This window comes from Ambystoma mexicanum, chromosome 5p, assembly GCF_040938575.1.
Source record: "Ambystoma mexicanum isolate Mex_15411 chromosome 5p, UKY_AmexF1_1, whole genome shotgun sequence".
NCBI lineage: Eukaryota > Metazoa > Chordata > Amphibia > Caudata > Ambystomatidae > Ambystoma > Ambystoma mexicanum.
In genome coordinates, this window is record NC_090930.1 from 684,090,557 (window position 1) to 684,115,937 (window position 25,381).

A 25,381-nucleotide genomic window follows, 5' to 3' on the forward strand; every position below is an offset into this window, starting at 1 on the left:
TGCAAAGGACTGAAAAGGGGGAGCTATGCCTCGTCGCCATTTGGGGGCCTGGGTTACAGCACCCCCCCACCCCCCCACCGCGCCTGCTGGGTCATGCATAAGTAGACAGTGCACCTTACAGCTTGTGCCTGAGGCAACATGACTGGAACATATGGGAGGCCCAGGGAAGGCTGGGGTGCACATGTCCTGCAATCCTGGATGTGTAAAAGGGGAATTGCATGAAACTAGAGTTGGGCGAGTCGTGGTTTCCCGGAGTACCTGCTGGTCGCATTGTGTTGCTCTATATGGAAATGTTCCCACCGATTAAAAGCTTGGCAAGCCTCACCGCGTTGGGAAAGTTTAAATTGGGGGCGGGGTGGAGGGGGGAACACAAAATCGACACCGTCCTATGTTGTATGCATTTTTTTCTTTAAATCCTGTCACGTTTTGAGCAATCTGACTGGTCCAGTGGTCGGTTCAATGCACCATTTGTTGCTAGTTTAACACCAGATCCCACAGACATGCCGGAGCATGGCGAGCCGTGTGTGGGGGAATGTGGGGCGGGCGAGGGGGGTGGAACGTGTATCTTTCCACCGGCCCCAGAAGTTCTGTGGTGGCAGCCTCTGACCCGCCATTTCATATGTTGCGCCCCTCCCCCACCCACGTCCCCGCGTGTGTCTAGTGGCGCCCCTGCCTGCACGGCACTGTCCTGTGTTTGGGCACCGTGCCTCTGCAGCTGCCCCGCGCACATCAACCCGTGCAAACAGAACCTAATGCGTCTCATTAATTGTCATTAGCGGTGCCCCCCTCCCGGCCCTAATGCCTCTCCTCCCCCACTCCTCGGGATATTTCACACAGATGGTGTGTAACTTTGCCCCTTCTGTGTTTTCTTTTTCACTTGCTGCTGGAGAAGTCTCACCCCCCTGCAGGGCCGCTATTTATTCAACTGGGACGCATTTTGCACCCTGGGGCCAAAAACATTCCCTCCCCCTCGGGCCCTCCCGCCTTCCACGTTGGAATAATTTATGGGCCTCTCGCAGGGGATTATAAAAGTCCCCAGAGGAGAGAGCGAGGTATTTAGAGAGAGGCAGCGGCCGGAGACAGAAGAGGACCCCTGACGGACACTTCGCCTGTTCCACGCGCAGCAACCTCTTCCTCCCCTCAACTCAAGATGGACGCCGCGGTCGTCTGTGTCAAGCGCCAACTTCCTCAGGGAGCGCTCGCCTGGGCTTCGGGGCGCCGCTGCAACCCCAATCACAGGACGCCGGCAGAGGGACAGCATCGCCGGGACAGGTAAATAGACGCCTATATGTTAGAGCTTTAAGTATATTTATGCGTTCAGGAAATTAAGCGTGTGTGTGTGAAGTCCTGTCAGATGTGATGATTGTCCAGTCCTTTGTCGCATGGGGCCTGGAGCCATTTGTTTAGAATGCGAGAGCTTCATTACAAGTACCGTGATGCCGCTATCACGCTGCCATGGCCGGGTGCGCTGGTAACAGAATGCGGGCCTCTCTCCTTAAAGCGCCTCGCTCGAGATGGGCTGCCACTGGGCACTATATTCCCTGAATGTGCTGTATGGAGATAGGGTATTCGGAGGGTTTGGGGGTGCGGGATACGTTAGAAGGACGGCTGGTGTTAAACACAGCCATCCGCCGTCATAGAGGGCAGTTGCAGACAGTTATAAGGGACACAGTCCGGGGGACCCATCCAGAATGCCTATGCCCCCCTCCCCCAGCTAGAGTGACATTTACCGCAGCATAGATGGCCCTGTATTTCGTTATGGATGAATTTGATTGGGGATACTCGTGGAGGCCTGCTCCGTGCTTCCCGGGCACGTTCACATCTTCCGGGCCTTCTGTGGAAGTAGAATTGTGTAGCCGGTAACGAAAACCTATAAGATTGCGTGCCTACTGCAGAGGTATGCGCAGGGGCGTTGCTGGGGGGGGGGGGGGGGCTAAGGAGGCTATAGCTCCTGATCTTTTGGTTGTAGCCCCGGATAGAATCTCAGGAGCTACAGCCAAAAGACTAGCTAGCCCCCAGTCCCAACAGTTCCGACATCAGCCTAGCCCCGGGTCTTTTCCAGACCTAGCAACTCCCCTGGGCATGCGCTTTCGTCAGGATCCTTCTGTATTTTACCCTTCAGTGGCCTATGCAATTGATACGATTTCAGTAAAGCACCTGGAGTGACGGACACCCCGCAAAGCAGTGATATGCATAGTCGTGCCTGTCAGAGTCCTTCTGGCTCTGGAGTGAGCGCCTTGAGGCAGGCTCGGAAGGCGGGGGCCTAAGTGGCTTTTGGGCCACCTCGCTTGTCGTCTGGTGCACTTTTCTCACTTTTGTCGGAACGCAGATTTCATAAGCCTGTGATTGGCATGCTTAGTTAGAAGGTGTGTTTGCTAACCCTCGCCTCTCTTGTTTCCAGCGATGCCCCGTTCTGGAGGCCGTGGGTGGCATCTGCGACGGACACCGCCAGCCAGCGCCGCAAGCTGGACCAGTCGGTAAGTACTTACATCTAGGTGTCCTGCAAACTGTGCTCTGCCGCGGTGTCCTCTTTTTTTTATTTTGAATGAAGGCAAAGAATAAGTGAGTCCTAAAGACAGCTTAGTGGGTTAACTGCTGGTCAAATTGGGTGATAGCAACTGGTTAATAATAGCTATGCCGGTTATTAAAGCGCTTTGAAGCTTTGATATACATCATTAAGCACTAATATAAATCACCAATATGTTAATGAGCACACCTGGAATGTGTGAGCTATTCTCTAAAATGCAGCTATAAGAAAGGCTCTGCAGTCATCTGGGCTTGGGTTTTATAATGGGGTTTTTTTGTATAATGCTCCACCTCCCAAAGCCCTAATCTAGTTGGTAAAATCAAGCCAGAGTAAAATATTAGAGGGGCGGGGAGGGCATGCCCTGTGCCCTCCTGTGATTTTTGGCATTATGAGGGCACACAACCTTAACTCTCCCATGTGCCTCCTCGAGCCGCACGTCTAGGTGGCGCCATCATTTAGGGTACATCTTTTCATCTTCCCACAGAGGGGGGAGGGGAGGCTTGGGACGTCATCTGTCGGCGGGGTAGCCCATATCGTGCCACCGGCTGCCCACGGGGCCCGGGGCGAGACCGACTCTCTGTGGTGGTAACGAGTTGTGCCCAGCCCCCACATGCACGCGGTAACCCCCTCCTCGGTGTCCATGTCCTGCCTCCTTCCACCTGTAGTGTCACCTTGGCTGCAGCCCAGACGCACCCGCCACTAGGTCTGGGAAAGCGGCCAGCTCGCTGCCACCTTGGGCCTGGGAGGACCCCATTGGCATGCAGATTCCCCGGCGGGCAGGCTCTTTTATAATTGATATGTAGATGTGCCTCGGGTTTTCATACTCAGATTGGCGGGATCTGCCTGGGCGCGGTCACCAGACGGCGCTGATCTCAAAAGATGCGCGGGAATTAGACAAATCGGTTTTACAAAGCCTGCCCGGCTACACCCCTGACACACGTGAAGAGAGATAGCGTAGAATCACTGGTCGAAGGGTACGAAAAGAAGTAGTGGAACTATGTTCCCTGCTGGCCTGCACCCACTACCCACAAGCCCCATCGCTGCGCCCCCTCCCACACACAATGCACACCACCAAACACTTGCACCTGCTGTTTAAGGGAACGTTCCGTGCAGTGCACTGAAAGGGCAACTTTCAACTTCTTCCTACACATTTATTTATTTATTTATGTATTTATTTATTTTAAAACGAAACCATTCCGGAACGGTTTCTTTTTAAAATAAAAGTATAGGAGCTGTAAAAGGTAATTAAAAAAAGTAGAACACTGCTCCCGACCGCTCCCGCTCACTTCCACCACTGCCTAGAATGCCGTGTCTCGTCTCTTTCAAATGGCAGCTTTTATGTATTAAGCACTTGTAAGCTTTATGGGGGCAACTGCCCAGGATCACACAACGTGTTCGAGTGTGGGGCCCGTGGTTAGCCGACGGCTTCATCGCCACCAGCGTGCTTTTACAAGAACACGTGCATAGTATTATTTATCCAAAGCGCTTGCTGGGGGTCTCTCGGAGTTTCCCAAAGTACGAATCCCGTTTTTATTGTTTATTTATTTTTCTTTTTTTGCGTGTGTATGCTTTCCCGGGTTGTGGTCCTCTGTGGCATTCCTGGTCGCTTCTGCATTTTGGGTTTGGTATGCCATTTTAATGCGGCCATTTATTTCTGCCACACTGTGGCCTTGGACACCCAATGGCGCTTCAAGCACTGACACAGCATCGGCTCCCGCTCACTCCTGTGACGTGAACAAGAGCTGGAAGAAAAAAAACCTAAGACCTTAATGATCCCGAACAGATGGGCGAGTTCACACCTGCCTCGGGGAAGTATGGAGAGGCGACAGAAGTGCCTCGCTCATGGCTGTCCGGCCTGACACCGGCCGAGGTGACACTTCCAAATGGCGCCGGCTTATCTTCTGACACCAGCGCAGAGGCGGCCGAGCGGAGTGTGACTCCCACCCCTGCGGCAGGAGACGAGGTGCCCCCAGGAGGGGAGACAGACCGGGCTGTCTGCCCCTGAGTGCGGCATCGCTCTCATAGGGAGTGAAGGAAGCCTGGCCTGGCAATTGAAAGGATAATGGCCAATGCCATTCAAGCGGACCCCTCTTTCCGTCCACCCCAAACACTCGTTGTTCTTAAGGGGTGCATGCTTTTAGCGCACTCGGCCAACTTTCTTATTCACCCCATAAACAGCGGCTGCCTGCCAGGGGACGCCTTTTGGCAGCAGCCCTCCTACTTACTGACATGACATCTTCTCTGCTATGGCGCCCTGCTGCTGCACTTTCTCTTTTCCACCACGATTATTTGTTTGATTTGCTCTTTTTTTGCGCTTAACCCCCCCTCTCCCCGGACTTTGCATCATTATTTTGCACATCTCCAGGTTCCCCATCACTTGCATTAACCAGAATATTTCCAAAGCCTGCTAGTGACCAGCTGTCTCTTCCCATGGGAGGCGCTGCGACGTGACTGTGATCGCAGTTGGCGCTTTACTAAACTCTAATAAATGCATGGTTTGGGGGGGGGGGGGGGGTGGGAACACATCCGGGGAAAGGGCGATGAGTTGTCGTACATGGGGAGTAACAGTAGCCAGGCAGCTCCCTTCTTCTAAACGATAGGCCACTGTGCGCCCCTCTTTGGCGGGTGTGTGTATGTGTGTATGGGGGGGGGGGAGAGCGGAGGGGGTACCCTTTTCTGCAGGATACAAGAGGGTGGCTGGGACTGAGCAACACAGCATTGAAGGTGTGTTTTCTACTTGCAATTAACGTTCCTCTCCTTTGTCTCTTTTGCAGCCTTACAGAAGACGAACAGGCTGCGATGGCGCAGAGGGGGTCGGTGCCCTGCCGTTCTTCAAGCACCCAGTCAGGTAGGCACCAAAGCACAAGCTCGCTGCTATTCCTTTCACAGTTTCATTCTACCCCGCAAACGGGGTGCATATCTCCCCCAACACCAGGGAGATACTTGGGTCGGGGGTCCTTGTAATCTAACGGGTGGAGCAGACATCCAGATTCACGAGGGGAGTCCTTCTGTTTGTGTGGGTCCCCAAAGAGGAAGGGGGGCCCTTGGAAGTGAAAGTGGGGACGGGAAGCATATGAGTTAGTGACTGGCCTAGTAAGGCGTTCATTACCCGCCCATTCCTTCTGTGGGGAAGTAGAACGTATAATGAGTAGTTGCAAAGTTGGTAAAAGCGCGTGTGTGTCTTATGGTGTGCATTTAGTGTTCTGACAGGCTGTGTTATCCACATAGTCGGGGACTCAACTGATGGGTCCTGTAGCACCTCTGCAATGCTGACGCTGCACTCTGTGACCACCGCAAGGCTGGGCTTAATGGATTGCGGCCCACTCTACTGTCTGCATGCAAGCATTTGCGTGCATCCAAAGTCACGAATTAAAGCATCCAGAATAGCGAATAAGATGTTAACCCTATGTGTATAAGGGATGTAACTTTTAAGGGGGAATATCGTTTTCACTCTGTGAACCACCTTTTAATTTAAGTTTACATTGGAGGAATTACCTGGTGGTGCATACCTGCATTTCCAGCAGCCTTTTAGCTACTCCACCTCTGCCTCCCACTCTTAAATTAAACGCCCTTGTTACTTTCGCTCTATTAAACTCACTCGGCGGTCCACTGCCAACCTGTAAGGCCTGCCAAACACATCATTATTGCCTTGGATTTCTAGGTGGTATTTCAGTAAGAGGCCAGTCTTAGTCCGCCATCTAGCGGTGGAGTCGAGGAATGCCTCATCGGCTCTTGCTTTTTTTTGTGCGCACACCGTCACCAGTGACTGGATGGGGTTGGACTACCTACAGTGCTTTAAGTGGGGTGAGAAATCGAGGGGGGAGGCTGCCACTAGGGGCTGTGGCCTACCTTATGGGCTTGGCCTGAAGTGTCCCCAGCGCGGGACAATAAAAAAGAAAAGTTGTTGGTTTACTTTTTTTTTAATTTTCCCGCTGGTGAGAAGCCAGTGTCGACTTGCACTGTGCTGTTTCATTGGTGCTCGATTTCTCTTGGTTGATTCAATGGACTGTGTCAAGCAGTCTATTGAATGAAACTTGGATGCCAGAACCTACGAAATAGCCTTTGTATCATTGATCCTCATTTTACAGGTTAGGAATCAGCACAAAAAGCGTAATTCTTAAATTGTAAATTACACTGATGCGCGTGACTGTATACTTTAGAGTTACTGAGATAGAGGATATTTGCTTTGGTATTTAGAATTATAAATGACGTACATATTTCCCCGCATGTATATTTTGCCTGCCATTTTTATACTTTTCTGGTATTTATTTACACAAAATATACATATCTTTGGACCCATGCACACCACTTTGTTTCCTTCTTGCTGGATGTGAACAATGTACTTTTCCATGTGATCAAAATGGTATCACTAACGTCCATTTGTCTTTTTATACAGACTTCTTTGGCCCAAATCCAAGTCGTTCGATTACTTGTACAGCGATGGGGAGATGCTGCTGAAGGACTTCCCCGCACAGGCCACCATCAACTTCTACGACGACTCTGACAGTGAGGATGAAGACGAGGAGGAGTTGGAAGAAGAGGAACTGGTCAAGGAGTCGAGTCCACTGGGGTTCAACCGCCACCCCTCTGCTGCGCTTAATGTGTCTTCGACCCACAGTTGCCTGAACTGAACTCCACCTCTCACCTCTTGAACATCAAGCCAATTTGGTGAATCGGTGAAGCAAAGAGAATAGTGACAACAGCCGGCGCTGGCACTGCGGTACTGTCATGACTGTCCCATGAACACCACAACAAGTGACCCCTGGGCAAAACGCAACCCTCCAGCCCTCAGCCAAGCCCAAAGAGGCATCGCTGGATCCATGTCTGTATTTCCCCCATGTGTCTTAATTAGTCAGACACGCATCCGTCATGTGATGTGCCAAAAACTCTTCAGGCTTATTCTGATCTTTCGAATGCCTTGCGCCCTCTAGCTGCGGACTCAAGCAACCTGGGCTTGCCTCACCCAGGATGTGACCATGCATGGTGGGTGAGATGTTACCAAGGGAAGCCACAATGCTCCTTCTGTGAAGAGGCAAAGAGGCCCATTTTGTGGGTAGCAACGTTTACAGGCCCCGATGCTCACAGCAGTTTCTGTGGGAAATGGATGCCTTAGTGGGTGGTAGACAACCATCCCAATTTAGGCTTAGTTGGAGGGGCTGGACTCGTTTGCACTGGACCTCATGTCCTCTTTGCACTCTAATACAGAGCATGAATATTTCCACACGGAACCCACCCCGCCATACTCTAATAAGAGGGTCCATTACTAGCCGATGCAATTCCATGGCATGGCCGATGCACTGACCCCCCACCCCGCGTGCCTCGTGGAACCGTGGCTCATTTGGGCCTTTTCTTTGATGCCAGCACAGGTGCTCACATGTGTGGCAAAGCTGACGGAACCACTCAGCAAGAGCTGTTTCAGGGACATACAAAAGAACTGAAGTGAATTGTGTAAATTACTGTACATAATGTACATTTTCGTCTTTAATTTATTTCAGAATACATAGCATTTATGTGTATACATTTGTATATAACAAAGCAGAACTTTATTTTAATAAACACGTTTAATACCTTTCGTACCTTTTTTTGTTTATTATCTGCGTTTGCTTGACCAAAAATGATAAACCGCTGAATATTGTTTTGGCCGTTTTCACACATTTGAGCATTTGGGACGTTTGGCACAGAGCTTTGCTTATAAGGTTCATTATTATTTTTATTATTGTATTTATTGAGCACAGACCTAGGTCGGAGAAGCAACACAGCGCTTTACAGAGGTATACACGAATACCGATACATAACGGAGCGCTTTACAGAGGTGTACAACATTACAGATGCATAACAGAATGCTTTTCAGTGCTAAGAACAGAACGGATATATAGCAGGGGGTAGGATGCAAAGTGGCACAGAGGAGGGGTACAGCTGTACCGGGTGGTGGGGGGAGGAGACGGACGGGCATGCTTCCCTTCCCCACTCCCGTGCATAGGGAGATGAAAATTGCTAGTGGTCGAGCAATCAAGGCCTACCTTCTCAGGAGGTGATGCAGGCTGGTTCTTAAGTACAGTTTAGTCCCCAATCCCCCACAAAGGAATATCCACACACTGTATTAATTAAAACACAGTCTTTATATAATTAAGTTGAAGGTTAAGTACACTATCACAATAACTAATTTTGTGCTCAGAAAATCTACAATGACAAATATATACAGTTCTAAAGTGGTACCACAATTATTATCAGATCTCATTAATGTGCATTGACTATACTCTGGTCCAATGTCACACATATCACTTCTTGAGCGGCTCCCTTTAAGGCAGGAGCCACGGATCGTCGAGATCCCATGGGGGGAACGGGTTGAATGACGGCAGTGAGGTGTCAGCTTCATTCCTAGTGGTGCTCGTCGATGACGGAGCGTTGGGGTCCTGCAAGGAAGAGGCGTGTATTGCTGTCACAAAGACGCCATACAAAAAATTCATGCCATATATCTATTAAAATAACATTCTACAATCTTACACAGAAATATTGTCTTTCATAAAAAAATTTCATCTACATACATACACACAGTTGATCTTCTATAAAGAACTATTTTAACCACTCATAAAGATTAAAAATTCGTCAAACACATATAAAAACATTAGCAGACACATTGCATTCCCACTTAACCTATGTTGTCTAAACCGTAGCACGCGGATATAATGCAATTTGCCCCCAAACTTTTTTCCTCTTACACATTTACTCCACATTAGCAGTGTATTATATGTGAAAAGCATACAATGTTGTTCATCCTGGAAATGCCTATTAGAGAATTGGTTTTCCAGTGTTACACTGTAAACCAGTGGTCCTCAACGTGTAGCTCGGGAGCAACATGGTGCTTGCTGCACCCTCAAAGGTTGCTCGCCAGTTGCTCTAGGTCATGGAGTGAAGGCCAAGAAGGAGACACTGCATGAGTTAGACAGCAGTGGCACTGTAGCCTGTTCCAGGACTGCAGGAAAGCTAGCCAAACATGCCTCCTCTGGAAGACAGACATGATGTGCCATTTGTTGGAGAAGCATCAGCAGCTATAGCTATGGATGGAGAGGAATGGAGGATGGGTTTAAAGTGCACGAGGCAAATCAAAAGAGGTGATGGCTGGAAGGTTTGCAATGAATCCTAACCTGCTTGGCAACCCTTCAGACCATCGTTCTTCACCTGCCAAGCCATTACCAAAGGGAAAAGACCATACGCAAATCAGGCTTGGTCCCTTCACAAAAGGGGCAGTCCCGCCCAAACTACTTGGTCACATCTCTTCTGCACGAGACCACAAGCACCTCCAAACATGTTTCGGCCTTGTTTGGCCTCATCAGTGAGGAGTAGGTTGGGCCTCTAGCCTCAGCAGGCACAGGACCCACATCTGGCCATACCCGTCCCACTCAGGGTGACTTACGCAAAACAAAAGAGGTGATGGCTGGAAGGTTTGGAATTGATCCTAACCTCTGGCATTGCTCCAGGCAACCCTCCAGACCATCGTTCTTCACCTGCCAAGCCATTACAGAAGGGGAAAAACCATATGCAAATCAGGATTGGTCCCACCCCAAAAGAGGCAGTCCAGCCCAAACTGCTTGTTCACATCCCTTCTGCACGAGACCACAAGCATCCCCAAACATGTTATGGGCTTGATGGGCCTCATCAGTGAGGAGTAGCTTGGGTTTCTAGACTCAGAAGGCACGGGTCCCACGTCTGGGCATACCCATCCCACTCAGGGTGACTTGCGCAAAACAAGAGGGTGTAATCAAAAGCCCCAAAACCAACAGAACTGAAGGCCTCACTGAAAGAAATGGCCTGCCAGTATTTATAACAAAGCGTTCACACCAAAAATGGGCCTATTAAGGCAGACTGTGGGGTTTCTGCAAGTAACACAGGGAGGGGCAATGTGCAAAAGTCCTACATGTCATTACAAAAGGAAAATCTGCATTTTAATTCACAAAGGTAGAAGAAATTCAAAGGTCCCTTTCACACGAAAAACAGGATTTTTAAACACTGATTATTGAGATGATTGTTGTTGCTATGCTTGAAGTGGAATGTTAATTTCAGAGCTAAGCATATCCCTGGGACTGACAATAACATTGCTGATGCGTTATCCACGAGCGCAGCATACAGGCTGGCCAGGGAATAATTTGAGAAAAGTTTAGCTAGAGAAAGAAAGTGGGAGGGACACACAGTTGAACTAGAAAGGAGAGACAAAATAGTGTTTTTTTTTTACTGGTTTTAGTGAAAAAGGAGCTGCCATCAGTGCCAGTCTCGACAAAGTCAGAGGAAGTTGCATTTTATGGCAAATGGTTTTGGGAATATGAACCCACAGATGAAAAAGGACCAGGAGGATGTTGGAAGGAAGGGCTAGGAAGAAGGGAAGGAGTGAGGATAGGTGTTGACCAATTTCAGTACGGCTGGTAAAAAGTTTTATGGCAGCACTGGGGGAGGTGGGTTTCAGAGCTGGTTGAGAGAGAATGGGGGATGGGTGGAGATTGAGGATGTAAAATGGATGAAAATGGGTGTTATCATATGTGTACAACAGAGCGGAGTGTACAACAGAGCAACATGAATCAGAAGCAGAGAGAGGGCTGGCAGTGGAATTGGGTAGGTCGGGTAGCAATGCGATCTGCCCAGCTAGGGGCAATGGTAGAGTTTGGCAAAAGGAGAGCACAGTTAGAGTGGGACAAGCTTTTTTATGCAATAAAGGTTAGGTGGTGAGTGGGTGGGGGGGCAAGTGCTAGCATACTGAGGAAAGGGATGAGGAAGGGAGGATCTCCACACAGAACTGTGTCTAGTTGGTAGGGGCCAGTATTCTGCCAATTGGTCTAACCAACTGCTTTCCTCCTATGTCTTCTGCTGGTTGCCTTTATTAAGTGATATGTGTGACATTGGACCAGAGTATAGTTAATGCACTTTAATGAGATCTGATAATAATTGTGGTACCACTTTAGAACTGTATATATTTGCCATTGTAGATTTTCCGAGCACAAAATTAGTCATTGTGATAGTGTACATAACCTTGAACCTAATTATATAAAGACTGTGTTTTAATTAATACAATGTGTGGACATTCCTTTGTGGGGGCTTGGGGACTAAACTGTACTTAAGAACCAGCTTGCATCACCTCCTGAGAAGCTAGGCCTTGATCACTCAACCACGTACCAATAATAGAGAATCTTGGCTGGGGTCCTCTGTGTCTCTCCTCTACCATATAGAGAGCAGAAGTACAGACCCCCACTCCAGTCTTTACAGTGTCACCCTGCCCCCCAAACCTCACTCTCCCTGTTCTTTTTCATAAATGTCCACAATCTATCTGTGCCAGTCCAATGCTAGAATGTTGCCTAACACCGTTTTGATCAATTTGATGAACTCCAGCCAAGTCCATTGTACTAAAATGTTCTTCCCCAACTGGATGATCAATAAATCCACCACCTTTCTCGTCTTCCCCCAATTCAAAGAACATGGAAAGCAACTGACAGGATCTCATGCCTCCCTTCCTGGACCAATTTACTACATTGTACGCTCTTCACAGCTGCATTCCGTAAGTCCACGTCTGCCTATTTCCAGCCCATTTTATGATTGGATGTTCACATATCCAGATTTCTTTCTGCACCTCTCCACCATGCCCAAACCTGCCCGGGCCAGCATCTCCTGCAAGCCGAGCCTTTGTGAACCTTCGACTTATGCGTATAAGATTCCTGAGCATGACAAATGCCCCATGTCCCACTGGGAAGTGTATTACCTAATCTTCCCTACTACACGGATACTCGTGGGGACCCCTTTAACTAGGTGGGATCTCCTGGCATTATCCGACCAATTACCCATCATGTCGACACAGCAACCTTGAAGTGTCCGCCCAGCCCTGATGAATGTGGCCTTTATCTTGTCTGTGCCACTGAAACCGGTAGGCTTTTTGTGGCTTCTTTACCAGGAACAAACCTAGACAAGCAGATATATATTTTTTCCTGAAACTCGTCGGGCCTCCTTATCTTTGACTCCCCTTCAAAAAAAGATGGGAATCATTAATATCCCTAACTGGACTCTGAAACAATTATGAAAAAGACCAGAGCAGAAGAAACAATATGGGAGACTTGAATCTCTAGGAGATTTTGAAACATGAATACAAGTATCCAATAGAAATACATATACATGTATCCTCTTTTTATACCCTGTGGATAGAGAAACCTAATTAAAAAAAAAACTTTTTTTCATCTATGAAGCAGTTTTTAAAGCAATCTCAAGTACCTCACAAGAGGGCGAACCCAAATTCAAAATTAAATATCTGACTACAATATCCCCCACAGAACCAATCAACCTGAGTCTTTTATTGGGACAAGTACACAGCCATTCAACACTCCACACTGCATTCATACCAGTTTCGGGCAGGGCTGTCTCAGTCATTGTGTCGAACACCGGAAACCAGACATCCACAACAAGAAGTGCATATTTGTCACACACTCCATTCACCCAGGTCCCACCCACAGGGTGTACCCACAACATACAGTCACTGGGAAGGCTCCAGTCAGTCTGGCCTGGACTTTACAAAACCACCATATATGGAACTTCCGCCCAACAGCCAGTCAGGGGGAGGGGACATAGTCAGGGCTTCCCAGGACTTTGGGAAAACAAGGTAACAGGCAATAGAAAGCAAGAGGCCACTCAACTGATTCCAATGGCAGGGCTTGGGTATCCCAAAATGGAGGATACTCAGAGCACCTGTCAAATTCAGCATGGAGCTGCCACCAGCCCATAACCTGCTCTGTGGGCCACACACAGGTGCCCAAAAACATACACTAGGGGCATTGGGTTGTACCCCTACCCATGGGTGCCATAAGGGTATCCCATAGGTCTGTACACCAAACCAAAGGAGAGAGCTGCTCCACCAGGAGTCCCACATGAACTCCTGCGTGGAAAACCAGACAGAACACACGATAAAAAACAGTAAAGGACAAGGATACAAAGGCCCTGTCCCTCCGATGCATTTCCAGCATCACAGTCGCCCCCCCAGACTGAGGTTAGGGTGCCTAATCTCCCACGAGATAGACACCCTCATCCAGACGGTCAACATACCTTCTGGAAAGGCCATCTGCATTATCGTGACTCTTCCCTGGTCTGTGCTTTATGGTGAAGTCTAGCCCTTGCAGGCTAATGGACCACCAGAGCAGTTTCTGGTTCTCACCCCTCACCTGCATAAGCCACTTTAGGGGCTTATGATCTGTTTGGACCTTGAAGGTAGACGCTGTAAATTAGGGCCTAAAACGCCTAAGGCGCCAAACTATGCTGAAACATTCCTTTTCAGCAGTAGGCCACCTAAGTTCTCTACCCTTGAGTTGTCTACTTATGAATATGATGGGATGTTCCCTCCCTTTGTCATCTAACCGGGACAAGACAGCTCCAATTCCAGTGTCGCATGTGTCAGTTTGAACGATAAAGGGCTTGCTGTAATCAGGCGAACACAACACAGGTGCCCTACACAGACTTTCTTTCAAGCTATCAAAGGTCTTCTGACAGTCCTCAGTGTCCAATTAACCTTCCTAGGTTGTTTGGGTGAAGTCAGAGCTGTCAGGGGTGCAGCTATGGTCCCATAGTCTGACATGGCTAAATACCTGCAACAACAATATACAATTTACAATGGAGTATAGTACAGCACAGATACACTTCTTGGACCTTGAGATTTCATGTTTAGACAACAAACTTGCTTGCAACCTTTTTAGGAAATCCACAGATCGCAACACCCTTCTGCACTACCAGAGAGACCATCCGCAACACATAAAACAAAACCTTCCGTATGGCCAATTCCTGAGGATCAGAAGGAACTGCACCCACCTGGATGATTTCTATGAGAATGCCAAAGCACTTGTGACAAGATTACATTCACGCGGTTACCCCAAAAGATTGGTCAATACCGCCACTAAAAGAGCCAGATTCACGAATAGAGACTCTCTTCTAACACCAAGGCCAGAATTGGATACACACACAAATGAAAGACTTACGTGTGTGATCACGCACGGTCCTAACACTTTTGACCTTAAAAAAGTCATTAGAAAGTACTGGCCCATAGTTAGACTACAATTAATTGATGAACCCATACCCAGATTCGCCTTTAAGAGAGTGAAAAACATTAGGGAACACTTGGTTCATTCTTCATTTACCAGACCTCTACCACGCACAGGCCTTTGGAACTTACGCAAAATCACAGGTCACTACCCTTGTGGATCTTGCTCGGTGTGTAAATTTACCAAGAAAATACAAACATTTAAGATTGGTACCAGACAGTGGACCTTAAACAACATGTCTAATTGTAAGAGTAACCAAGTCATATATTGCATCGAATGCCCCTGTGGCCTTCGTTACGTGGGACAAACCACGCGCAGTGTATTTTCCCCGCATCCCAGAGCACCGCTCCAGGATCCGGTGCAAGAACATTACCTCCCCATTGGTCTCACATTTTTTGGCAAAACATCACACTCCGGATGATATTCTTTGGTGGGTTCTTGACAGGATCCAAACTGGTCAGAACATACAAATTAGACTCTTGGAGTTGGAAAAAAGACGGATCTACAGACTTGATTCCTTGGAACACGGACTCAACGATCTCCATTTTAAGGCCATTCCCAATGATGAACCTGTACACTTTTTGGTTAGACAGCATTTGTGGCTCCAGGGTCAGGCTTTTTAAAGGAATTTTTTCTATTTTAATTTTTTTCTCCCAGTATGGCATTCACATTTGAACCCGCCCAGCTATTGACATTTTCCACTTTTGACGTCATCACTATACACCACGTCACTTACCACCTCCAGGACAACACAGGGTATCCAGTACCCAGCAGAGGAGAGCTGTCCACATACACCGACCTCTGGCTCGAGGTGGTGCTTTTCCTTGACTTCTTAGGATCACATGGGACTTTCCTGGTGTTCCCTCCGGCAGCTGGGACCTCTCCCTGCGAGTCGAGAGCTCTCCCTTACTACACTGCAAGCAACAGGCGGCTCTGGTAGACGATCTATCACCCGTTTCACGGGCAGCCAGCAACTTTCTAAAACCGGCATCACCACGTGTCCCTCACCTCCCATCCCTCTCCGGCACCATTGGTTGGCAGGGACGCACACCCACCTGTCACTCTTCAACTTGGAGATTTCCCATTTGGCACCTTGCCCACAGCAGGCACCTCCCTACGCGCCGCAGTCGAACGCGCAATATGGTTGCCCTGACAACCGTCCCTTTGCCTTCTTTTTTACGGCTTCTGCCTTCATTCACACAGTAGGTTCCAGCGAGGGACACAGACAGCGGACACTCCGCTTTCCCTCATTTGTAGCCATCGACCATGGAGCTTCACTCGCCTTGCTTACAGGTAACACCACTCAGCTCCTGTTACTCATTCGGCTGATACTTTGAACAGCCGTACAGATTTACCACCCGCTTCATACACGGGCACGCATTTTGGCCCGACTTTCATTTCTTCTTCGATTTCTCTGTCGGCTTCCCTTTTAGCACCACGCATCGGGACGCCTGTGAAGAGACAAACAACTCAATGTTCTTACAGCCTACAACTCCCACTATGGGGACACATAAGTCCTCTTTCTAACAGGATTTGACTTTTCTTCTCCAAATATTTCCACGAGAGGACATATTTCAGGTCAATTTCCATGCCACCCTACTCCCCAGCCCACTGGTAGTTTATACCACCCCACATGGTTTTTTCATTATCCCAATATACACACGGTCACATCTCTCTTTCAGGTCCCAGACTGCTGGTTTGTCCTATGATGATGAGAACTGGATTACATGAGTTTTTCGGGCTTTTCCTTACTCCTCCACTTGGGATTGTGTGTATACTCCATACACATTTATAACAGCCAAGCCCCGAACGGCTTGGTTTTTGATTACTTGTTATAGGTAAGTGATTCCCTACCCACCAAGCCTGCCCTGCTTCTCTCACCTTGACTCTGGTTTTCGGACCGGCGGGTTTTTGACCCATGCGCTGCTTTCCCATAGGGGACCCAATGCCATTAACTTTTTTTTCCAATAGGGGGAGGTCCATCGGCAGTGCACCAGAGGACTCCCTATCTTTATGGATATTTAGACTTGGCCATGAGATACATTGCAGATATGACCATGGTCGGTGTTCTGCACCCAGACTATTGCATTTTGCTTACATGCAGATTCGAATGTATAGATTATTCTTCACTCCTTGTTGATTCCACTCTCTTTTGATCACTCATTCTCTTTTTCTCTTTATTTATCCTCTTCTCCCCTTTCACAAACACAGGGTCCTGCTATCTACTGCCCTGGTGAAGGTGGTGTACTTTCCTCTAAAGCGAAGAGTATTTCTCCACTGACCTTGTTCCGCCGAAATGCATTACTACTCTGAGGGGACACGAGGTCCTTCACAGAACATTTCACCAGTTAAGACCTCTTTCTTTGTGTGGCACCGCCCACCGATGGGCTAGGATACTTCATCCCGAAGCTCCTCCAACCCCTTTTTGTCTGTTCCCCCGGATGCGTTGGCAGACCCAATCCCAACACCCAATAATCTTGATTTTTGGGAATTTATCATAATTGCAAAAGAGCATTGATTACTTGCTTAACTTTTGAATTTTCAGCAAGAACACTGTCATTATTATTGTAATTGATTTTCAGTTCAACCCTATTCCTTGTTTTTGGTTTAAATTGAGCACCAAAGTGATAAATAACTGGTTATTGTTAATATTTAGATTTGGTTTAAGTTCTTCTTTCATGCACTGTTCTTTATTTTTATTGTTTGAAGGACTCTATATTCAATTTTTTGTATGTGTTAATTATGTTATTGATTATATATGTTCCTACATGTTGGATTTTACCATATGCACCACCTTTTTGATATAAAGTTTGATTTTCAATTTCAAAAATCCTTTATGTTTTCTTTGAAGGAGTGTCTTAATATACATAATTGCATGTAACATTCATAACCCGTGTGGTTATATGGGTTTGGACCGGGTGAATGATTCTAATTCATTTACATTTCACATGGGCCCTTAGTCCCTTAGCCCAGTACCCTTCTTTTGTTGTGAATACATGGTCCCATAGTCTGCCATGAAATTGCGATAATACCCAGTGAGACCCAAAAAGACTCTCACCTTGGTTTGAGTAGTGGGAGTATCCGAGTCCTGTACATCCTTTACTTACTGGGGAGAGGTTGGATTTGACCCCCTCCTACCTCATGACCAAGATATGTGTCTTTCCCCTGAGCTGTCTGGCACTTGGTGGCCTTTATAGTGAGGTTAGCCCTTTTCAAGGCCTGCAACACCTTATTCAGATGTGTCAAATGCTCTTCCCAGGTGGAACTGTAGACGGGAATGTCGTCTAAGTGGGCCACACAAAAGGCCTCCATCCCACTGAGCGCATGATTGACTAATCTCTGGAAGGTGGCAGGGGCATTCTTGAACTCCAAAGGCATGACCCTAAACTGGTAGGGTCCCTCTGGTGTTGAGAAAACCATCTTTTCCTTGGTATGGTCCATCAGAGCTATTTGCCAATAGCCTGAGGTAAGGTCAAAGGTGCTTACAAATTTGGCAGCACCTATGGTGTCCACGAGCTCATCAGCCCTGGGCAATGAGTACGCATCAGTTTTGGTGAAGGCATTGACTCCTCTGTAGTCCACACAGAACCTCCAATCCTTGGTACCTGCCTGGGAACTTGCCTTGGGGACAAGGACCACGGGACTGGACCAGGGACTGGTTGAGGGTTCAATAACACCCAGATCCAACATCTTGGCGACCTCAGCCTGGATGTGGTTCCTAACTGTGTCTGACATACGGTAACACCTGCTTTTGACAGGCACACTGTCACCAGTGTCAATTTCATGCATACACCACGGTTTAAGGCCTGGTGTCAGTAAAAACAGAGAGGAATACTGCCGGAGCAAAGCCCTGCAGGCCCACTGCTGCTCTGTGGTCAGATCGGGAGAGAGATGTACTCCCTCCACAGAGCCATCCTGAGGGTTGCTATGCAGCAAATCAGGAAGGGGCTCACTCTCATCCTCTTCTTGCTCTGAAGCTAACAAGAGACATGAGACTTCTGCTCGCCGGTGGAAAGGCTTGAGCCTGTTAACATGGAATACCTGAGGGGCTACCCCAGGGGCTCCCATGTCAACCAGATAATTGACTTCGCCCATCTTGGAGATGATCCTGAAGGGTCCAGTCCACTTGTCTGCCAAAGCTCTAGGCTTGGTGGGCTCCATCACAAGGATTTCCTGTCCTGGAGTCCAATCCACTTGCGAGGCTTTAAGGTCATGCCAGTACTTATTCAATTCCTGGCTGGCCTTGAGATTCGCTGTCGCCTGACCCATCATCTGTGTCATCCTCTGTCTGTAGCCTAACACATAGTCCCCCACTTGCCTGGCGGGACCTGGAGGGGTGGCCTCCCAACCTTCTCTGATCAAGGCAAGGGGCTCCCTCATGGAATGTCCAAAGAGTAACTCAAAGGGGCTAAAACCAACACCCTCTTGAGGTACCTCTCCGTAAGCGAAGAGCAGGCATGGCAGGAGGAGATCCCATTTCCTCCTTAGGGGCTCTTCCAAAGCTCCTAGCATGCCCTTGAGAGTTGTATTAAATCTCTCAACCAGACCATTGGTCTGGGATGGTAAGAGGTGGAGAATTCGTAAGTTACCCCGCACTCTTTCCACATGGTTTTCATGTAGCTAGACATGAAGTTGGATCCTCTGTCAGAGACAACCTCCTTAGGGAATCCAACATGGGTGAAAATGCCCAGGAGAGCCCTGGCAACCACCTTGGCAGTAACAGTCCGAAGGGGTATAGCCTAAGGGTACCTGGTGGCATGTAACGCTGACCTGGTATCCACGGGGACGTCACTCAGCCTGTTCTGACCTCTTATGACCTCAAACCCTTCCCTGGAGTCTACTTGACTGGAGACTAGGCCTTGTTTTCTTGGAAAGTGTGCTCTCTATCCTGCTTTCAGCGCAGGGGTGCGTTGATTGATGCAGGCTCGTTGCTGCCTAGTTACTTCACTGGCAAGAGTCTGACAGGTAAGTATAATGAGTCTTTTGAACAGTTCCTAAATTAATTCCTTTCCTTCCTTAGATGATGACCGGCGTCCGGGGATGTCGACATGCTGCTGAGATGAGTAGCGCTGAAGGTGAGTGAGAGCTCGATGCTCGATGCGACCCTTACGTATTTGTATTGAACGGAGTTCTTTTTCTGAGTCTTTTAGGTGCCGCAACGTTTTCAGCGTGGATGCCGGTTATGAAGAAGAAATGCGGTGAGTATGCGCGGTATGCAGCGCCTCTAGATGTTTCCACGCTAACCTGGAGTGTCTTTTCCCTCTTGCAAATGGATGAGAAGTACCGGAGACAGAGTTCCCCCAGAGCGGCTGGGATTCAGGTAAGCATTTGAAGCTTGTACAGTCTTTAAAAATAAGCAAAGATTTGCTGAATGCTTACTAATGCCTTTTTTCTGTTCTTTTCCCTTTTCCTTAGGAAGCAGCGTGCCGGGATGGGAATGACACCGCCGAAGATGCCCGCAGAACAGAAGGAGCGATGAATGATGGGCAGAAGCACCGCAAGGTAAGGCTATTCCTAACGGTGTTCTTGTTCTTGCAGGAGCTGAGCGCAGAAGAAAGATCCAGGCCTACTGGAGACCGATCCAAACACGGTGAGTGTCACGCTGCAGGTGCAGAAAACACAAAGCATGTTTCTCAGCCTGGGCGTGGCTTACATAGTTTCTTGGTATCCCAGGTGTCTCTGGGCTGAACCACACTCAAAAGACTAGACTGCACATGCAGTTCTGGGAACCGAAATATGTGGGGGAATCCATCTTGACCCCATCAATGCACTACAAGTCCAATCCCCAATGTTATCCTATGGGAGTGAGTGAGTCTGGTGCCACAATCACCAAGTCTGACTCCAAGTGGGTCTTTGGATGGATGGAGAGGCCCTTGAGGGCCATGCAGGTGATCATGGTCTGGCTCTAGCCTGACATCTTGGAGGGCTGGAGACATGAGGGGCAGGAATCATGACAGCACTCCCCCACAAGGCCCCTCTCAAGGTGGCTCTTCTGTCTGGTTTGTTTGTATGGTTTTGATGAAATCGTCTAAGCAAGCGAGGTGCATGGTCGTACTCACAAGGCTCCCATGTCCTGTCTTGTGGACCATACCCCTTCCAGTCTACTAAGTAGTATAATTTGGATCGGACATACTTTGAATCCAGGATGTCCTTGACTTTGAATTCTGGTTCCCCGGCGACTACTACTGGCTGTGGTGGCGTTGCTACCCGGGTCCAGGTTGAACAGGTTTAAGGAGAGACACGTGGAACACAGGATGAATCTGCATGTTTGACGGCAAAGCTAGTCTGACCGCCACAGGATTTATCATGGAGGTGACGGTGAATGGACCCAGGTATCTTGGACAGAAAGTTCGGGTTCCTTTAATGGACACGTGTTTAGACGCCAGCCAGACTTTGTCTCCCACTTGGTAGTTGGGGCCCTTTGCTCGGTGTTGATCAGCAAACTTCTTTTGACGATTATTAGCTTGAAGTAGGTGTTCAGCTGCCCTTTTAAAGGTTTGAGAAATGGTTGTGTGCAAGGTTTTGACTGCTGGCATTTCCAGGGTTGTAGGAACGTCCAACTCAGAAGTATGTGGTGCCTACCATACATGGTATAAAGGGTGTCTGCCCAGTGCTGGTGTGTAGGGAATTATTATAAGCATGTTCAGCTATCCATAATAGGTCGAACCAGCTTCCTTCAGCTTGATGTGACATGCAACGCAGATACTGCTCGAGCGTCTGATTTGTCCTCTCAGTTTGACCATCCGTTTGGGGATGGTGACTGGTGGATAGCCGGATGTCGATCTGGGCCATAGAGCAGCATTTCCTCCAGAAGTTAGATACGAATTGAGTACCTTGTTCTGAGACTAAAACTGAAGGAAACCCATGGAGCCGTACGATGCCTTCAAGAAATACCTTTGCCAGAGTGGAAGCATTTGGGAGCCCCTTGAGAGGAATGAAATGTGCCATTTTTGAAAATAGGTCCACAACCACAAAAATAGTGTTAAACCCTTGACTGGGTGGTAAGTCAGTAATAAAATCGAGGGACAACATGTGCAGGGTGCTGGTGGGATTTCCAATGGTTGTAATAGCCCAGCCGGTTTCTGGTTGGATGACTTGTTTTGAGCACACACTCCAAAAGATAGGATAAATTGGATAATGTCTTTACGCCACGTGGGGCACCAATAATTTCGTTTTACCTTGGCTAGGGTTTTAGCGATTCCGGGGTGGCCCTCGAACAAGGAATCATGACTTGTTCTCATAGTTCTTGGTTTGGTAAGAATAAGTTTGGTAAGAATAAATGATTCCTGAAGTAGGGCAACTGATCTTTTATCATGTAATGTTCTTCTTGTGCACTCCACGCTTGTAATTGCTCCAGATTCATCAGGTTTTGGATTTCTTCATGTAATTATTTCTGAGTTATGGTTGCTGTGATTCCTAGGAGATTGTCACTCGGGATGATTGCTATTGGGTCAGGGGTCTGATACCCTTGCTCTTCCACCCCCATACAGGAAAGGGCATCAGACTTCCCGTTTTTCACCCCTGGTCGAAATGTAATCACGTAGTCATATTCAGCAAAAGAAAGAGCCCAACGTAGTTGTCGTGAGGATTGGGCCTTTGCCGTTTTTAGGTACTGCAGGTACCGGTGGTCAGTTATTACAGTGATTGTGTGTCTGGCACCCAAGAGGTAGTGCCGCCATGCCTTAAAGGCTGACTTAATGGCCAGGAGTTCTTTGTCTGTGATAGCGTAATTAAGTTCAGGGGGTGTGAATTTACACGACCAGAAGGCAACAGGGTGTAACTGGCTGGTTTCATGGTCCTTTTGTGAGAGGACGGCTCCCATAGCCATGCTTGAGGTGTCCGTTTCCACCAGGTATGGGAGATCAGGGCGAGGGTGGCGTAAGATTGGGGCAGATGTGAATCTTGCTTTGAGTTCCTGGAAAGCTTCCTCGGCTTCTGTTGTCCACTGGAACCTTTTGTTGCTTTTCCTTAGCAATGACGTGATGGGATGCACGATTTGCGAAAATCCTGGCATGAACCGGCGGTAGAAGTTTGCAAAACCCAGCATACTTTGAACCCCCTTGAATGAATTTAGGGATGGCCAGTTCAGGATAGCATCTACCTTATGTACATCCATTCGGATTCCATTCGGGCTGAGAATAAAGCCCAGGAATTCCACCTCAGAGACGTGGAATGAGCACTTTTCGAGCTTGGCATAGAGCTGGTGTTGACAGAGTTTCTCCAATACGGATCAGACGTGTTTAACGTGGTCCTGCTTTGATACGGAATATACTAGAATATCTTCGATGTACACTAGAGCACAGACATCAATTAATTCCCGTAGGACATCGTTCATGAAGTATTGAAATGCTGCAGGCACGTTGCAAAGGCCAAAGGGCATTACTTGATATTCGTACAAGCCGTATTTGGTGCGAAAAGCGGTTTTCCATTCGCCCCCCTGTTTTACATGAACAAGTTAATATGCCCCCCTCAGGTCTAGTTTTGTGTAGATTTGGGCATCTTTGACTTGATCAAGCAATTCAGGGATTAGTGGCAGGGGGTAGCAGTTTTTTACGGTAATCTGGTTCAGTGCGCGATAGTCGATGCACGTACTCAAGTCCCCCTCCTTTTTCGGTACAAAGAATAGAGGACTGGCTGCTGGAGACTTCGAAGGACGGATGAAGCCGTTGGCCAGGTATTGGTCAAGATAGGCCTTCAGGTGCTGGTTTTCTGGTTCCGTTAGTGCGTAAATCCACCCACAAGGGATTTGTGCGCCGGGTATCAGGTCGATTTGGCAATCGTATGGTCTATGCTGTGGCAGGGTATTAGCCTGTTCTTTCTGAAAGACATCTTGAAAGTTCTGGTATTCACTTGGTAGGGTGCCGATTGCCACAGTCGCAGCGTGGAGGTTCTGGTGTCTATTGGTTGTTTCTCTTGGCGATAACATGTGTGGGCGCAAGTCTCGTGAAAGGCCAATTCTTTTACTCGCCAATCGATTCGAGGATTGTGAGCTACCAACAATGGCATTCTCAAAATCAACCGGAACTGTGGTGCCTTAATGAGGTCGAAAACGATAGATTCTTGGTGTCCATCCTGGCACAGAAGGGTTAAAGCTGCAGTGCATTGGGATACTGGACCAGAAGCTATTTCCGTGCCATTGACAGTGGTAACAGTGTCGGTGGTTGATTTAGGGTGTAATGGAAGCCCCATCTTTGCCGCAAGATCCTGGTCAATGTAATTCCCAACGGCTCCACTGTCAATGTATGCTCTTACTGCGTGCATCCGAGATGGTTGTTGGTGATTGATCAAGACCACAGATAGTGCAAAATTGGAGGTCTCTAGTTCACTTTCTTCGCTCGACAAGTGGACCCCTACACTTGCCGGGCTGGGGAGTTTTCCGATTCTTTGATGGTATCTTCCTTGTCCTTGGCCCCTACCGTCCTCCTCGGTTACTTCACAGGGCACTCTTTAAGGAAATGACCTGACCTTCCACAGTACAGACATAACTGCTGCTGTCTCCTTTTATCCCTTTCCCCTTTAGTCAAGGGGGATCTGACCCACCCCCGATTTGCATTGTTTCTCCTGAACCTTCCGTTGTACGGGCAATATTGTCCTTTGAACGCACATACATAGCGCGAGGGTCTGGTCTGGTTCAATCTGCTCTTCGGTCCTGCAACCTATGATCCAGTTGAACAACAAGGGCAATGAATTCTGAGCAGTCTTTCGGGAGGTTCACTACTTGTGCGAGAACATCCTTGAGCTCTCCCCGCAACCCCCGATGAAATAACGTGGTTCTCTTCTCCACTGGCCATTCTGCTTCAACTATGAGTGTATTGAACTTGGCTATGTATGTTAATAGGTCTTGATTCCCTTGGCATAGGGACAGAAGTTTGTTGTCTAATGCCTGCCCATGAGTACGACGGGCGAACAGCTTTTCCATCTCCTGCTGAAAGCCCCTGAAGTCATGCAGCAAAGGATCGTCTTGGGCCACAAAGGGTAAAGACCAGTCCGCAGCGCTACCAGGAAGTGCAGGCGGCACTGGTTCATGAACGTTGCAAACCTCTTGGGATCCCTCGTAAATCGTTCGGGCGGGTACAAGGGAACTGCCCCAGGAAGGGTTATCTGAACGGGATTGGCTGATGGTGCTGGCATCGAGGGCACGCTTCCCGGCAATGGTGCATGCCCTGCTTGTGACTGGAGAAGTTGCCAGCTTAAATCATCAGTGCGTTCTTTGGCTACTATCAGCTCTGTCCTCAGGGTGTTGGTCTCCTGCCTGGCTGCATGTACTTCAGAACGTAGCTGCCCCAACATGTGGGCTAACTGGTCGGTTTCTGACATTTCCATGATGCCCAGGTGGATTTTGATGTGAGGCTTTGTGTTCTGTAACGCTCACCTGGTATCCACGGGGACGTCACTCAGCCTGTTCTGACCTCTTACGACCTCGAACCCTTCCCTGGAGTCTACTTGACTGGAGACTGGGCCTTGTTTTCTTGGAAAGTGTGCTCTCCATCCTGCTCACAGGGACGCGTTGATTGATGCAGGCTCATTGCTGCCTAGTAACTTCACTGGCAAGAGTCCTACAGGTAAGTATAATGAGTCTTTTGAACAGTTCCTAACTTTGTTCCTTTCCTTCCTTAGATGATGACCGGCGTCCGGGGATGGCGACATGCTGCTGAGATGAGTAGCGCTGAAGGTGAGTGAGAGCGCGATGCTCGTTGCGACCCTTTCGTATTTGTATTGAACTGAGTTCTTTTTCTGTGTCTTTTAGGTCCTGCAACGTTTTCAGCGCGGATGCCGGTTATGAAGAAGAAATGCGGTG

At 48.4% G+C, this 25,381-nt stretch overlaps 1 protein-coding gene across 1 annotated transcript; it reads left to right on the plus strand.

Annotated features, from left to right (window-relative positions):
• Positions 1 to 1,050: 1,050 nt before the first annotated feature.
• On the plus strand, positions 1,051 to 7,483 carry RIPPLY1 (ripply transcriptional repressor 1). The gene is made up of 4 exons (XM_069613830.1): positions 1,051 to 1,272; positions 2,402 to 2,477; positions 5,302 to 5,375; positions 6,924 to 7,483. The coding sequence occupies exons 1-4, from the start codon at positions 1,151 to 1,153 to the stop codon at positions 7,156 to 7,158; spliced, it is 507 nt and encodes a 168-aa protein (XP_069469931.1). The 5' UTR covers positions 1,051 to 1,150; the 3' UTR covers positions 7,159 to 7,483.
• The last annotated feature ends 17,898 nt before the right edge of the window (positions 7,484 to 25,381 follow it).